At 34.1% G+C, this 17,143-nt stretch overlaps 1 protein-coding gene across 3 annotated transcripts in view; it reads left to right on the top strand.

Annotated features, from left to right (window-relative positions):
* The window catches only part of IWS1 (interacts with SUPT6H, CTD assembly factor 1), a 45,133-nt gene that overhangs the window by 24,777 nt on the left and 3,213 nt on the right, over positions 1 to 17,143 (top strand). For all 3 annotated transcript variants that reach the window (XM_031959866.1, XM_012544657.3, XM_031959867.1), the window contains 9 exons: positions 5,083 to 5,278; positions 5,832 to 5,889; positions 7,089 to 7,189; positions 9,511 to 9,661; positions 10,766 to 10,848; positions 11,284 to 11,413; positions 12,580 to 12,697; positions 13,703 to 13,814; positions 14,172 to 14,228. In XM_031959866.1, coding sequence (XP_031815726.1) covers positions 5,083 to 5,278; positions 5,832 to 5,889; positions 7,089 to 7,189; positions 9,511 to 9,661; positions 10,766 to 10,848; positions 11,284 to 11,413; positions 12,580 to 12,697; positions 13,703 to 13,814; positions 14,172 to 14,228 — 1,006 coding nt within the window. The remainder of the gene's footprint in view (positions 1 to 5,082; positions 5,279 to 5,831; positions 5,890 to 7,088; positions 7,190 to 9,510; positions 9,662 to 10,765; positions 10,849 to 11,283; positions 11,414 to 12,579; positions 12,698 to 13,702; positions 13,815 to 14,171; positions 14,229 to 17,143) is intronic.

Genomic DNA, 17,143 nt, shown 5'->3' on the forward strand with positions numbered 1-17,143 from the left:
AATTTTAAAGGAAGTTAGGAAGATGGAGAGGGTTTGGGAAGAAAGTAAATTCAGTTTGAGACATGTCACAAGTTTAGATGTGTTGGTGTCTACAGGACATCCAATTGGAAATGTCAAAAAGTAGTTGGAAATGTGAGACAAGTAGTTAGCAAAGAAGTTCGGGTTGGAGAAAGAGATCTGAGAATCATCAGCTTGGTGGTAATGATTGAATCCGTGAGTGCTGCTAAGATCACCAGTAAAATAATTTAGAGAAGAGAGTTCAGGACAGCACATTGGGGGATACTCCCAGATAACAGGCTTAACCTGGATAAAGATCCATCAAAGGAAACAGAAGGGATGTAGGACCAAGGTAGCTGAACTAGGAGAGAATAGTGTGTTATAGAAAGCAAATGGGTATCAAGAAGAGAGGGATCATTACAAAGAGGTAAGATGCTAATTAAGAAATAATTGGTAATTTTGAAGAGAGCCATTTCAAGTAAATGATGAGGTTAGAAGCTTGACTGCAGAGGATTAATAAGAGAATGAGAGGGAAGGAAGTGGAGGTGCCAGTTGTAAATGACCTTCTCAAGGGGTTTAACAATGAACAAGATAAGGGATACATCGTCAAGATTGCTGGCAGGGATAGAAAGAACAAATGGGGTTTTGAGGATGCAAGAGACATGAATATGTTTTGTAGACAATAGAGAAGTAGATAATACACAGAGAGATTGAAAATAAATGAGAGAGAGAAATTCATTCTTAGGTGGCAGGAAGAGGATGAATCAGCAATGGTATTAGTGGAAAGACAAGAAAAGGGATTCAAAAAGCAAATCAAGAAAGAAATGTAGAAGTCGAGGGAAATCTAGACAAGAGTGTTAAGCAGGGTCAGATGCTGCAGAGAGATTAAGGAGTGTGACCTGTGAGAGAACAGTTTCAGAAGAAGTTTCAGTCTCCTAATGGAGACAGGACACAAATTTCAGTGAATTGAGGAGTTCAGTGAGTAGTAAGGATGTGTAGAAGTAACAAGTAGACGTTTCTCAGAGGTTTGTAGAAGCAGGGATGAAGAAAACTTGTATGTCAGGGGAAGTTTTATTTTCTTAATTGGGAATGGAGAACAGCAGTGTATTTGTAGCATCAAGGAAGTAGTCTGTGAAATGGAAGTCTGTAATATTCTCTCTTAAGCAATGTTCTCTGTTGAGGTTTTCTTGGGGTTTCTGGGAGCAGCCTTTGTTTCAGTTCTGTAATCGCCACAAGTGCAGCCAGGAGTTAAAGTCCAAATTCTTTATTGTCTCCTTCAAAGTCCTATCTCCTTCACTTGCTTGGCTAGTTTTCTGGAGGCCTTTCAGAGTCTTGGTTTCAGTGGAGAAGCAAAGGAAGAGAGCCTGCCACCAAGGTGGTGCGAGGTGGGATGAATCTGTCCTAGGGCTTGGACTTGTGCTCCAGCCTTCAGCCTCCAGCCTTCTGTCCACTTGTCTCTGAATCTCCCTGGCTGAGAGCTTCTTCCACACTGAGTACAAACTAATCATTGTATCACTAAGAAACCATTATTTGTTATAGGATTAAAGCTAGATTTAACCACTGTCTCCTCAATTTCACTTAATACCTTGTTTTAAGTTCTGGCCCATAACATCTCCTTGTAGGATTAAATCGATAATACTGAACCATGATAAATTATATAACTATTGTCTCTATCAATTTCACTAACTTAGCACCTTGTAAAAATCCTTTGTTTCAAGTTCAGAGTTCTGACCCATAACAGAAGTCTGATTGGTAATATAACGTCTTAAAGAACAAAGAGGTTGGCATCAAGGGCACAAGCTTTGGCTTGAAGAAAGATTACCTCATCTGGAACTGAAACAAAGGAGGATAAAGTGAATGATGGTAGAGCTTTTGGAGTTTGGGGGAGAGAGGACATATGAAGGAACTCAAAAGAGCTTTACTCAATTTTTTATTAAAAACTAGAGAAGGAAGTTTGAGGGGAGAGCTTTGGAGCAGTCGCTAGGAAGAATATGAAAAAGTATCAGATATGAATAAAAGAAAGAATTGTCATAGGTCAGTGAAAGCTCAGTTGATGTTGTATTGCATCAAAGCGTAGTTAACCTAGATTTTTTTAATTGATTTCCTGCTGTGCCATGTGGCTCTGGCAGTAGGATTGAAAAAAATCAGATAATAGAAGCCAGTATTGGAGATGAGCAGGATGGGAAGTGGAAGAACAAGGAAAGGGATTCAGGAGTAGAGGATACCTTGTTGAAGTGATTGATGACTATAAAGGCTCGACTAAAGAGAGGGAAATAAAATCATAACTGGGTGGACAGGAAGGTCTTGAAATACTAAATGGCATGAAGCCAGAAAGCACTTTAAGAAAAAGTGAAGCAGGAGAAAAGTAGAAAAACAGAAGAGTTTTGAGTGTTGAGAATTTCAGAGTTCTGAACCTGAGAGATGAAGTAGTTATGATGAGATTTACCATTTGGGTAAAGATACTTTGTTTCTTACAAATGGTCTGGGATCCAGATATTATTAGTTCCAGGGCAAAGCCTTTTTAAGCACAAGTTGATGAGTCCTGTTGATTTCAACAGCCTCGTGGCTCGGCTCTAGTAGCATCTCCCCCTCATAGACTATGCCAGATCCCAGACATTGGTAAGTAAGGCCACCAGTGAATGTAGGAAGGGAGCCAGAGTAGGCTCTGTAGCAGCCAGGCAGGTCTGTGCACAGTCCAAAAGGAAAAAGGAGGACTGTCTGGCCTTTGGTGGCTGGGCCATCTTACGGGGTCTGAGACAGATTGGTAAAATGTGGAATTTAATGGCTCCAGGGAATGGGAACTTCTGGGACATAGCTCTCATATAATCTTGGAAGAGAGGGGATCCCAGGAAATCTAGAATTGGGAAAGAGAAACTAGTAAAGAAAGAAGTGAGGTTCTAGAAGAGAAGAGTTTTTCCAGGTGTAAGGAAGGAACAACTCCGTACCAGAGGGAAAGAAAAGGAATTTAAAAGCAGTTTGTGTTGGGGGGAGAGAAGAGGGTGTTTGTCTGCTATGTTTCAGTCAACTGAGTTACAAAGGGGAAAAAAAGTGTGGACATTTTGGGATTGTAAGGCATCTTGATACAAACTAATCTGAATTTTTCTTAAGCTTCAAGCTTATCTCCCTAGAGGGGAGTGGGAATGACCAGGATTGCTCTCATTTTTCTTTCCTTTTTGATGTAATTTTTCTTATGCAGCATGATAAATGTGGAAATATGTATAGAAGAATTGTACATGTTTAACATATATTGGATTACTTTCTAAGGAAGAGGGGGTGGGGGGAAACAAGGAAGAAAAAATTTGGAACACAGGGTTTAGCAAAGGTGAATGTTGAAAATTATCTGTGCATATATTTTGGAAATAAAAAGATAAAAACAAATTTTTTTTTAAAAAAGAAAAAGGTAGTGTCCTCCTTTTCCTAACCCTGAGTGTCAAAGAACATGCAAAAAGTATTCTCCCACTATTCCAGAGGGGAGCAAGGGATATAGTTTATTCAGAAGAAATTAGGTATATTAAAGGCATTTAATAAAAAATGAAAATCTGGGATTTGTTAATGATGTAATAGGAATTTGGGGGTTTGGGAAACTGTGCAAGGAACAAGTAAAACAGACTAGAAACTGGGAGATAATTGAAGAAAAAAATTTCTACTAAATCAAGTAGTAATTTTGAATGTCGGGGATTACAGGAAGAGAATAGTTATTTGCTAGCTATAAAGCAGAATACTAGCATGAAAAAATATATATAAAGCAAATCAGTCTGAAGGCTATGTTAGTGCACTTTCAGGATCTGTTTCTTTTAAATCTTAGAGAACATTTATTTTAAACATTCTGGAGTTCTTCCCTTATCTCATCCCCCTTCTCCCATTCTTACTGTATTTCAGAAGGTTGGTTATGCTTAGTGACAATGATACAATTATAAAAACCATTTTCAGCATATTACACTGAGTATTCTCTCAATACTCAGATACCAAGTTCTTCTGGTTCACCTCCTATCTCTCTGTTATTCCTTTTCTGCCTCTTTCACTACTTCCTCATCCTTAAGATGTGTTTCCTGAGGGTCTGCCCTTGACCTACATGCTCTCTTTTGTTCTTTTTACTCCCCTATTCTCAGCTCTGAAAAAATTTTCCCCTCATCTCCACTTCTCTCATTTAGTAGAAATTTCACTCATGAGCATCTATCTAGACAATTACAATAGCACATAGTAAGTTATGCTAATTGTATTCTCTGCTCTCCATTCTATCTAGCCCTTAATATGCCCTTACTGTAGATTGTAAATTTCATGACAGCAGGAATAATAAGCTGGTCATATCATACTTTTGCCCAGAAATCTTATGTAGCAAGTAATTATTACTTTATTTATGTAGAGTAATTATTCTTTGCTAGGCATTCAAGGAACCATCCACCATATAGTACTACTTTACCTTTTCAGACTTATCTCATCCCTTGAAATATTCTGTATAATAGTTAACATGTATTGGACTACCTGCCATCTAGGGGACAGAGTGGGGGGAAGGAGGGGAAAAGTTGGAACACAAGGTTTTGCAAAAGTCAATGTTGAAACATTATCCATGCATATGTTTTGTAAATAAATAGCTATAATTTTAAAAAAAGAAAGAAAAGAAATATTCTGTATTGAACTACTGGGTATCCTGAACATACCCTCTTGGTTTTGTTTACAACTGCCCTTTGTTCCTAGAATGATTTTCCTTTTCTCTCTACTCTTTACCAGTTGAATTCCAGCCAGTCTTTTAAGGCCCATTTGAATTGCCACATTTTCCATAAATTTTTATTTGATTTCTGGAGTTGATAATGTTTATACTCATAATGGACTTTTACATAATACCTTTCTAATGCGTTTTTTAAAAATATAGATATAAAATAATTTTTGTGTCATATATTTCCTTACTATAGTTCCATGATGTAATTATATTATATAGGAACAATAATAAGCCCTATAGACAAAGATATTGCACACAGTTGGTGCTTAATAAATTTTTGTGGCAATGAACTGATGAAGCATATGAAAACTTGATAATATAAAGTAACTGTAGAGATTTATTATTAACATTACTTTGCTTGTTAACAGCTGCAAAGAAAGGGCGCATCGTCTCTGATGCAGAAGACTCTGACAGTGATGCTGCATCAGAAAAATCTGCTAAAAGACAGAAAAAGGCTGTAGCATCAGAGAGTGAAGAAGAAGAAGCAGGGAAGGAAGAGATTGGCAAGAAAAGTGAAGAGAAAGATCTGTTTGGGAGTGACAGTGATTCAGGAAATGAAGAGGAGTAAGTGACAATTTAAATGTGTTTGAATTTTTAGAGGATTCTTACAAATAAAGTTTAGGAAAACTTTGTATGTTTCATATACATTCAGATTGCCTATTAAGCTCACAATATTATGACAGTATCCTGACTTTTTTAATGATCTATTTCGGATTTGGATTTTTTTGGATACTTTGGAAATGAGGAAGCAGCCCGATATGGTGGTACACACCTGTAATTCCTGTTAGCAAAGAATCTGAGGCTGGTGGATCATTTGAGCTTGAAAGTTCTGAATTATAGTGGCCCAAGTTGATCAGGTATCTTGATCAAGTTCCTTTGAGTCCAACATCAGTTTGGTAAAAGCCTCCCAAGAGAGTAGGAGACTACCAGGCTATCTATGGAGGAATGGAAATAAACCGAGTCAAGTCTCTGGTGCTCATCAGTAATGAGATTAGGCCTGTGAAGAGTCTGGGCAGGAAAAAGAGACACAATTCTCATTCTAAAGCCCCAGCCAAAAAAAAAAAAAAGGAAGGAAAATGAGGAAACAAAAATAACTCTTCTTCTATATCTGTTACAGGAACTTGATAGCAGATATATTTGGAGAATCTGGTGATGAAGAGGAAGAAGAATTTACTGTAAATATATGAAGCATTTACTTTTAAAATACATCAGATTTTATATATATATATATATAATTTTTAGATCAGTTTATCTAGTCCTAATCTCTCTCTTAACCTCTAAACGCACATGTCCCACTACTAATTAGACATCTCACACTGGATGTTTTGTTGATACCTTAAAGTCAACATTTCTAAAATTAAACTCACTATCTTTTCCCCCAGACCTTTCCCCCCTTCTGAATTTTCCTATCATTGTCTAAGGTACCACTCTCTCCTCAGTCATCCAAGTGCACAACCTCATTGTCAGTGTTGACTCCTCACTCCACATTTAAGCTATTGCTAAGGCTTTTTTATTTTTTACTTTTGCAGCATCTCTTGTACATGACTTTTTTTCGCTGACACTTCCTGCCACCATGCTGGTTCACAGCAGAAAGATTGGTTTCTCTGCCTCAAATCTTTTCCCACTAAAATCCATCCTCCATTAAGTTGTCATCATAATTTTCCTAAAGAAAAAGTTTTGACTATGTTACTCTCATATTCACTAAACTCTGGTGGGTTGTCATCTCTAGAATAAAATATGAAATCCCTTATTTGAATTTTAAAGCACTTCATAATTTGGCCTCTCCTACCTTTCCAGACTTTTTGCACCTTACTTCCTTTCTAAGCCACTAGATCAGTCATAATGTAGTGTCATTTAGCCTTTCCACCCACAAGACTCTATCTCCAGACACCAGACATTCTCTTTGACTGTCCTTCAGGCTTAGAATATTCTCCCTCCTTATCTCTGTCTCCTGGCTTCCTTCAGGTTCCAAATCTCGTATTCTATGAGAAAGTCAGTCTTTATTCCCCTTAATGCTAGTGCCTTTTCTCTATTGATTATCTCCAATTTATCCTGTCTATATAGATAGTTAAATGTTATCTGTGAAGTTCTTGAAGGCAAGGACCCATTTTTTTCTGTCTTCAGATCCCTAGTGCTTAGCAATAGTAGCTATGTAATCAGTGCTTATGGACCAATTGGCATTATCCAAATTGGGATAAAGAGCAATAAATCTAACATCAAGCCTCATCACTTAGAATGGACATGTGATTTTCACTTTGTTAAAATTCTCTTACATTGAGGGTTAAGAGGGTAGGATGGGAGGGAAGAGTATACAGCATACGAAGCAAGAAAAAATAGGATTGCTATTAACTAATCTGTACTGCCTCTAATTTAGGGTTTTAACCAAGAAGATTTGGAAGAAGAAAAAAATGAAACACAAGTTAAAGAGGCAGCAGATGATTCAGATTCTGATGATAACATAAAAAGAGGAAAACAGTGAGTCCATATGTGGGCAAAATGTGTTTTTTAAAAGAATTTTATAATTGAGGACAAATGTTTATCCAGTTTGTTATCTGTTTGAGATAATGATTGTAATTTTATTTGACCATAATTGCTTTGGTCAACATAGTCTTTACATTGTTCATATATCTGGAATTTAAAATCTAGATTCCTAACTGCAATACAAAGGATAAATCAGTGCCACATTTAAAAAAAAAAAAAATCTTTTTTTGATCCCAATTTATTCTACCCTAAGCTTACTCATGAAGCCAAAGGGAAAAGTATTAGTCTTACTAACAAGGTTTTTTTTTTAATATGGATTAAAATGATCCCAGATCGTTTTCTTTATATTACTTTTTAACTGAAACAGATTTGAACTCATAATAATAATAACAGATAGCATTTTGTGTGCCAGGCATTATGCTAAGCACTTTTTATAATTTTTTTTTGATCTTCACAGCAATCCTGTAGGGTGGGTGCTATTATTATCTTCATTTTATAGATGAGGAAACCTAAGGTAAAGAGAGGTTAAGGACTTGCCCAGGATCATACAGCTAGTAAGTATTTGGGACTAGATTTGAACTTGAGTCTTCCTGACTCTGGGCTCAGCACTCTATCCAATGAGCCACTTAGCTGCCTCTAAATATGTACATATTGTTGGTTGGCTTTGTAATGTCATCTTGTCTCATTTTAAATAAGTTTGCAAAATATTATTACTTTATATTTGAATCACACTTGATTTTGCAAAGCACTTTCACCATCTGTGATCTCATTCCATTTTCCCAAGAACCCTGTGAAGGAGATGGGGGAAGCAAATAGTATCACCCTATTATGCTAATAGAAGCTAAGGCACCTAATGATTAATTGATTTGTCTAAGACCATATTGGCCACAAGTTAGTAGAAAAAGTGAGACTTAATTTCAAGACTACAGAGTCCATAGTGCAGTGCTCTTGAGCAGCTTGGTGTAGTAGAAGGACTGGAGTTGGAGTCTAAAGTTTGGAAACTTACTAACCATTGGGTTTTAAAGCCTGGACCTCCTTTATTCTTTCGTGTGTAAAATCTTAATATTTATACTGCCTCTCTTGCAAAATTATTTTCTCTTTATTGCAAGGCCTATTATAAATTCATTTGATGAAAGTATAGTATTTATAAGATAAACAGCTTGTTTATTACATGTGGATGCTAGCTTCAAGACAGAACAGACCTTGAGCTTGCAAAAAATTTAAAAAGAGTTGAATGAAGCAGCTGAGGTGAGATTTGTCATATTTTAGCATAGAGCTAGAAGGGAAATTGTACATTTGTGAATATCTAGACTCTTATAATGGCTTAAAATTTTTGGTAAGACTTGAGACTATCAGTTATTGCAATGATAAACCATGAATCTAAAAGTCTGAAGATGAAACATACTGTTTGCCTGCCAGAGAAGTAATGAGACTTACAATGCAGAATGAGAACCAGGTTTTTAGATATGGTGATTTGTTTTTCTTGTCTATATAATATATGTTATGGGGTTTTTGATTCTTTTATTATTCAGTATTGAGGGAGGGGTAGCAGGAGGAAGAGATAATAAATGCTTACCAGAAATTTTAAGCCATTATAGAAGAGTCTGGAGATTCACAAATGTACAATTTTCCTTCATTAAGAGCAACTCTCTTTGATTTTTTTTTTTTTTAGTTCAAGGCCTGTTTTGAGATTAGTACCCACATGTAATAAGCAAGTTGGTTAACTTACAAATACTGTACTTAGCATACTATATATGCTGAGTAAGTAAATTCACCTTAAAAAACATTTATTATAAATTTTCATTTATCTGCATATTGTAACATCCAATATTTGGTTGTACTTCATTTAAAACTACTGTGCTATACTGTAAGTTTCTTGAGTACAGAGGGACCCTATCTGGTTTATTTCTCTACTCCCAAAGCGCTTACTATCAGTTCAATTTAGCAAGCATTTCTAAAAGCATCTACTATGAAATATTAATTGCCCCCCAAAAACCCTAACACACTTTTTATTATTTTTGTGGATAGTTTAAAACATACAGATAATCTTATAATTCAGAAATTATTATATACTCAACAGTGGATATCAGTTTAAGAAATAGCTTTGTTTTCAGGTGGTAAATTATTAGAGATGAAAGTATCATTAAAGGGTTGTGGGTGGGTTTTTTTTTTAAGTACCTGGAAGTTCAGCAGCATATTCCAGAATTGAAATTTAACATGCTTATGTAAGTTTGTAGATTTTTTAAAATGGTGATGGGGAGAAGGCCTTTCTTAACATTTTCACTATACCTAATTTTGTCTTCCTTGGACTCCAGTATGGACTTCATGTCAGATTTTGAGATGATGCTGCAGCGTAAGAAGAGCATGAGTGGAAAGCGCAGGCGAAATCGTGATGGTGGAACTTTTATTAGTGATGCAGATGATGTAGTTAGTGCCATGATTGTTAAGATGAATGAAGCAGCTGAGGTGAGATTGGTCATATTCTAGCATAGATCCTTTTTTCCCTCATACTTCTAACTGAATTGGTGGCATTTTTGGACTCTGTGTTAAAAAAAAGCTTTTGAATCTTCCATTTAACAACTATTCAGATAAATCTGTCATTTTGACCTAAATTTTGAGAATGCAAATATTCATTTGTCTTGATAAAATTATGGGAACTTTTTCACTAAGTAAATAAAAAATATCAAAATGGTTATTAGGGAATTTGTATTTACTTTCTTGGGTTTGAGTAATATGAAAACTTTCAGATATTTTTATATAAGAATCATTTTTATAGCCACAAGCATAAAAGCTAGTTTACTTCCCTACATCAGTGTAATACTAATCTGTTGGTGTGAATACAGCTGCCTTATTTTCCTTTGGAGCTGTTTGGTTTTTTTTTGTTTTGTTTTGTTTTTGTTTTGGCTGAGGTAGTTGGGGTTAAGTGACTTGCCCAGGGTCATATAACTGGGAAGTGTTGAGTGTCTGAGGCCAGATTTGAACTCTGGTCCTCCTGACTTCAGGGCTGGTACTCTGTCCACTCCCTTTGGAGCTTCTAAGTAGAGCCCGCAATTCTTATTTGTCCCACACATTTCAGTGTCATCCAGTTCTTAGGGTTACAAAATTCTTCCTAACATTTAAAAGAGATCTCTCTAGCTTTTTCCATTAAAGCTTATATTTTTGTATGAGTTGTCTGAAAAGTTAATGAAAGCAATTAACATTTTAGTTAAAATAATTTATTCTTTCTTTGGCTCTCACCTTATAATGGCTATTTTTATTATTTTATTATTATTATTATTTTATTTTAATTTTATTTTATTTATTTTTATGATTATTATTATTTTATTAAATAGTAATAGTTGTGTGTTTCTGACCCACATTCAGAAAGCTATGAATCTCATAATTTGGGCTTCAATAAAAAAAGTTCTTTTTTTTGCCATTCTAATCTTCACAAAGAGCAGCAAATACATCAAAAGGGACAATTTTGTATCTTTTAATGTGAAACTTAGAACTAGAAGTTGTTTTAATTTTTTAATTATCTAGTAACTATTTACAACTATTTACAATTTTCTGTCTGCCTCACTTTTATAGGAAGATAGGCAATTGAACAATCAAAAAAAGCCAGCACTGAAGAAGCTAACTTTGCTACCTACTGTTGTTATGCATCTTAAAAAGTAAGTGTCTTGTTACTTCTGTTGTCGTACAAATAGAAATGTTTTTCATAATATTAGGATCATATCATACAACTTGATTGTTTTTCTGCTTTATGAAGATTGCGGGTACAGTGAAGAACCATGTATCTCTCCTAGAACCATCCTGGCCAAGTTTTGAATGGCTTATTACTAGATTGGCTACAAAGTGATGAATTTTTTGACTAAGTAGCTTTCAGATCAATATGTTTAGTCATAACAATGCAATCTATGTCAATGCAGGGACAAAATCATAAATCTAGGGATGAATATCAAAATTTCTTTAAGTGCTCTGAAATTTAATTCCTATACAACTTGACTGTCTACTATTCATCTGGATATGATTTTATAGAATCTTGAATTCTTAAAAAAAAATTTTTAAAAATTTACAGTCATTTCTCTTGGAATTTTCCTTTGCAGGCAGGATCTTAAAGAAACTTTTATTGATAGTGGTGTAATGTCTGCCATCAAAGAGTGGCTTTCACCTTTACCAGATAGGAGTTTGCCAGCGCTGAAGATTCGGGAGGAACTGTTAAAGATCCTACAAGAGGTTGGAGCATTATTTCTAATGACTTGATCCCTAGATATTGCCTATTTTCTTTTACAATTATTTAAGTAAATAAAAAATATGGAAAAAGGTTATTAGGGAATTTATATCTATTTTCTTGAGTTTGAATAGTATACTGAGAACTTTCAGATTTTTTTATATAAGAATCCTTTTTATGTCCATAAGCATAAAGGTATAAGCCCAAATCTGTTTATTTTTATTTTTAGCAGAAATGACATAGTGGTATATTTCTGCTAAGTAGTAGTAGTGAATATAGGATGATGCTGTTGATCACATCACTGTATGAGAATATTGAAGCCTAAAAAGACATATTTTGTATTTTTATTTTTAAAATTATGCTAATAGACCTGGGTTAATTTGTACAACTGAATTGAAAAGTTATAATTTTAAGGACCCAATAAACTTTGCCATTCTTAATTTTCCTTTTATTCTAGAGAAATGCAAATTTTTTGTATATGTCTCTTTGACATCCAGAAAATGCATATTACCTATGAATGTAGTATATGCTTTGAATGTTGTTATACACCTGGATTCAGAGATGAATAATATTTCACTGTTACTGTTTTTTTTTTTCTCCCCACCCCTCAGCAACCCTTACATTTTCTTCCCTCTTGTCTAGAACAAGTTTTAAACTTTTTCTGCTCTCAACCCCTTTTCATCTGAGAAATTTAACCCCTTTTCATCTGAGAAATTTTTATGTGACTCCAGGCACATTGATATATAAAATAGGGATATAAATTAAACATTTACTGATAATAAATCACAAAGAAAATTATTTTTAAAAAAAATTTTTGGTAGATATAATTTTACCCTTTATTAAAGGTGAAAGCAAATTTACCTACCAATGAGATATATATGCTTTCTTATTTTTACATAAAGAATTAAATCTCAAGTTTAATACTGTAGAATGTAGAGCATTTAGAAACTTTTTTACTGTTGCCAAATTTTTCACGATCCTGACAATTCAGTTATACAGTCCCATGTGGGGTAGTGACCCACAGTTTAAGACCTTTGGACTGGAGTATCCTAACTCCAGAGGTGGAATTATGTACCTATAGACTTGAACTGCATCTTTCAGTTCCACCAGATTTGGTCAACAAGCTTTTTGTTTCTCTAATATTTAATGAATATTCATGTCTGATTTCCAGCTACCTAGTGTGAGCCAGGAGACCCTGAAGCACAGTGGTATTGGACGGGCAGTGATGTATCTTTATAAGCATCCCAAGGAATCAAGACCCAACAAAGACATGGCAGGAAAATTGATCAGTATGTAAATCTTTTCATAGTAGCACCTTTTTTTCTATATTAGCTTCTGTCTAATATATAGCCATCTATCTTTAAAAAAATGAGGGGAAAATCCTTATTGTGTTTCATGTGCAGAATCCTTGGTTCTATCTCCATTGATTTGTGATTAATTTCTGTAATATGTTAAATCAAATATTAGTCTCCTCGTGTTGTAAAAAGAGAAACACAATGATAACTGAACAGCAAATACATAAAAAGTTTCTTTCCACCTAACTTGGTCACCTGAGGGATAACTCATGCTTAATAGTTTCTCATCTAAAAATGTGGAATTTATTTTACTCATTTCAATATTCAGATTTTTTTTAGCAATATGATTATGAATACTTTTGTATTTTTGTAAGTGGGGCAAAAAAAAAATCCTTTTACTTGTGTATATAGGCTTCTTTCTCAACCCATTGTTTCCTTAAACTATATTTATATAATGCTTATACAACTAATTGAAAGGAGAACATTGAGTTAACTATTATTTGTGTGTATTTGCAAAGACAACCATAGTTCAATAAGATATTAGAGCCTCTATAGAGTCAGATAGCATGGTTTGAATTTACTTTTTGCCACTTTGTTTGCTTCTTGAGCATGACCAAATTGCTTAATTGAGCCTCATTTCATTCTCTAAAAATTTGTAAAAACATGTTTTACTTATTTAATTTATTTGTTGTGCAGAAAACAGTTTGCAAACCTTACAATGATTTATGAGTTATATTTAGCCTGATTGCGTATCACTGAAGTGACAGGAAATTGTGGGTTGGGGCAGGTTGTGAATTAATGTAGCCACAACTTTTTATGTCTTCCAATTCAGAAATTATCAGTCATGCTCAATCGTAAAGAGATGCTAAAAGTATTTAACTTTCAAAGGTAGGGTGTTGTAAGGGCTTTGAGTATAATCAGTTTGAAAATGGGGGAGAGTATTTTTATGATTGTAAGCAGACATGTCCATAACAGCTGGCCCTTTTGTTCAAATTGTAGATGAGTGGTCTCGACCCATCTTTGGCCTCACCTCTAACTACAAAGGGATGACTAGAGAGGAGAGGGAACAGAGAGATCTGGAACAAATGCCTCAGCGTAGACGAATGAACAGGTGAGAGAGAAGGTCACCAAGCTCTAATTGCATACATTGCCACTTTCAGGTTTCTCTCTCCATTGCCTTGTTAGTGATTATTCATACATTAGAAAGTCTGAAAGTTTATCCCAACATGATTGTCCTCTCCATTTACCTACTTAGCCAGGAGAACTGTAATAAAGTAATGTTGTGAAATGTGGTCATATAGATTTTTTTTTCCCTCAAGATTCAGCTCTGAAAGCATTTCTTGATACTAAAATATAAATAAAGGATGTTATCTACACTGATAGATTGGAAAAGCTTAACATTTCAATTTGATTTTCTTCATAATTAAAAATAAGAGAAAGTCTTAACTCTGATTTTTTTTCTGTATAGTTCTGGTGGTCAGACACCACGAAGAGATTTGGAAAAGGTGTTGACAGGAGAAGAAAAGTAAGCTTTTTCTTTTCTCTACAATAGATTCAGTATAACTTAATTTTTCTGCCTTCTGTGTTTGATGAGAAAATACCAAAACATTTAGAATAACACCATTTAGTGTTTAAAAATTTTGCTAGGGTTCCTCTTCTTTATTTTTAGATGTTTCACTGATTTTTGTTTGTTTCTGTCACTTCCCAATTCCTCACTACCATCACCACCACCATCCCCTCCCCAAAAAATAAAAAAATTCTTCACCCTTGTATAGAAAGTGCTGTCAATAAGTTACTGGTTATTTATTAAGCATCTAACTTCTGCCTGGCCCTGTGGTCCTATTGGAAATACAAAGACAAAAACAGTCTTCACTCTCAGGGAATTTACAAGCTAATGTGGCAGACAGTGTGTAAATAACTATGTATAAAGAACATAATCTCATGCTAACTTACAAGTAGTCTCAGAGAAGGCACCAACATTGTGAATGGAACCTTTTCTTCTCTCTTTGATCTTCTTCGGTGATATTTCTGGTTGTGGTATCAGTGGACCAGAGCTACATGTAGTTTAGGCACTTTTCATTAGTATGATTCCAAATTGTTGACAAGGATGATTGGACCAATTCACAACTCCACCAAGAATATGTTGGTGGATTCCTTCAGCCCCTTTAGTGTTTATCAAAATATTTTATCATCTTGACTAATGTAATGGCAGTATAGCGACACCATAATTTTTTTCCCATTTAAAATTTATTTTGTTCCAAACTTAAAAACCTAAAAAGAATATCTTCACATACATAGTAGAATAGAAATTCCATATAAAATCATAAATCTTATTTCATATCACTTGCTTTAAAAAAAATAAATAAATATATATATATATATATATACACATACACATACACACGAATGTTTATTACACTCTTCACTTTCAAAACTCTCCTGCTTGGTTTCTGAACTTGCTTTTCTTCTGTGCATTTTCAAAAAATGTCTAAAAATATTTTTTTTTAATGTTTAAAAAATGTGCATTAAAAAAAAAAAAAGTCTGATGGCTTTTTGTGGGATAATGATTATCACTAACACCTCAACCTTTGTGTCTCATTAATAATCAAGAAAAAGAAATTTAAAAAAACACCCTCCCCACCCCCCTGCTTATTACAACTAATAGTCAAGCAAAGCAGATCCACACAGGAGCCAAAAACAAACTACATGTTTCTTTTTGTTCCTTTAAGTCTTTCAGGAATTGGTCATCTGGAGACATGACTGATCATTGCTTTTAACAGAGTTTTAGTTCTTTCAGGGTTCTTTTTCTTTATAGTATTCTTATATAAATTATTCTGGCTATGCTCATTATACTTTGCATCAGTTGACACTATGCATATTCCCTAAATTATCTTTTATTGTTTCTCATTATGTAATTATGTCCCAGCACATTTACTGCCACAATTTGTTCAGTCATTCCCCACTTGACAAGCACCTTATATTCTAGCTATCTTCTTTTTTTCCCCTTGTTAATTCCTCAAAGTAGTCTTAATGTGCATTTCTTCTGCCAGTAATGTTTTGAGACATTCTGTCTTATGTATTAACAGCTTTTATATCTTTCAAAAGATGTTTGTTCATGCCATTTCACTCCTTAAATACAGAAGAATGTCTTATTTTTATATATTTGTATCGATTCTTGGATATTGGAAAAAAAACTTATTGAGATTTTCTTCTAATTCTGGCATCAGTCCTTTTGTTTTAACAAAGCTTTTCAATTTAATCTGATCAAAATAATCTGTTTTATTTTTTAGGATGATTTAGGATAGTTGTAGTGGACAAGAAAGCATTCTTCCTTCTAATCACCTGTGGTATTTTAAAATATAGCTTTTTGTATTTAGGTTATCTAGATTATGTATTTCTTCTGTATTTTTGACATATGGTGTAAGACACTGATCTAAACTTAATTCTTTCAAACTGATTTCTAATGTTCCCAGCTTTTTTTTTTTTTCTTTCTCTCTTTTTTTTGGGGGGGGGGTAAGAGCAAAAGGACTTTATTGCCCCAATAGTTAGTCTCCTTGATTTTATTGAATATTATTCATGTTTCAGATTTTATTTGGGTCTTGCTTACCTAATCTTCCATTGATTACAAAGCTATCTTTTTAGGTTATTTCTCTCAAGATTTGTGATCTTATGTTCCTCTGCATCAGAGGTTTCAAACTTGCAACTCCTGGCCATTGTTACACAATGTAAATAACAATTCGGAACATCATTAGTAAGTTAATTTGTGGTTTTCTAAGTCATTATGCTGCTTCCAGGGATCATTTGCTATTGACACAGACTTTGTGGTAAAGACTCCTTTGGTCACCTAATAAATTTGCTAATTTATTGCTAAATTGTTAAACCAGTTTACAATTCTACCCGTAGTGCATCAATATTCCATTTTTCCCACAAATGCTGGCCCTTAAATATTTATCATTTTTCTAAATGAATTTTTGTTATTATTTTGTCTGACTCTCTGAAGTGATTCTTTGGTAAATCTGTATATTGATTTAGTTATTACAGCCATTTTTATTGGCAAAGCCTAACCATACACAATGAGTATTTCTCAAATTATTAATTCTTCTTTTATTTCTGTAAAGTATATTTTGTAGTCACATTCATATAAATATAGATTGTGCCTTTGTAAAATGCTCAAGTATTTTATGCATTTGTAGTTATTTTGAATGGAATTTCTCTCTCTTGCTGGGTTTTAAAGATAGACAAAAGGGCTTATATTTTTGTGAGTTCATTTCATATTCTATTACTTTACTAAATGTACTAATTTCAATTTTTTTTCCAATGAATTTCTAGGCTTTTCTCAAACTAAACCATCATATCTGTCATATGCAAATAAAGACAATTTTGAAGCTGCTTTGCTTATACTTAATTTTTAAATTTCTTTTTCTCATGTTAATCCTTAAC

The sequence above is a fragment of the Sarcophilus harrisii genome, chromosome 3, assembly GCF_902635505.1.
Source record: "Sarcophilus harrisii chromosome 3, mSarHar1.11, whole genome shotgun sequence".
Taxonomy (NCBI): domain Eukaryota; kingdom Metazoa; phylum Chordata; class Mammalia; order Dasyuromorphia; family Dasyuridae; genus Sarcophilus; species Sarcophilus harrisii.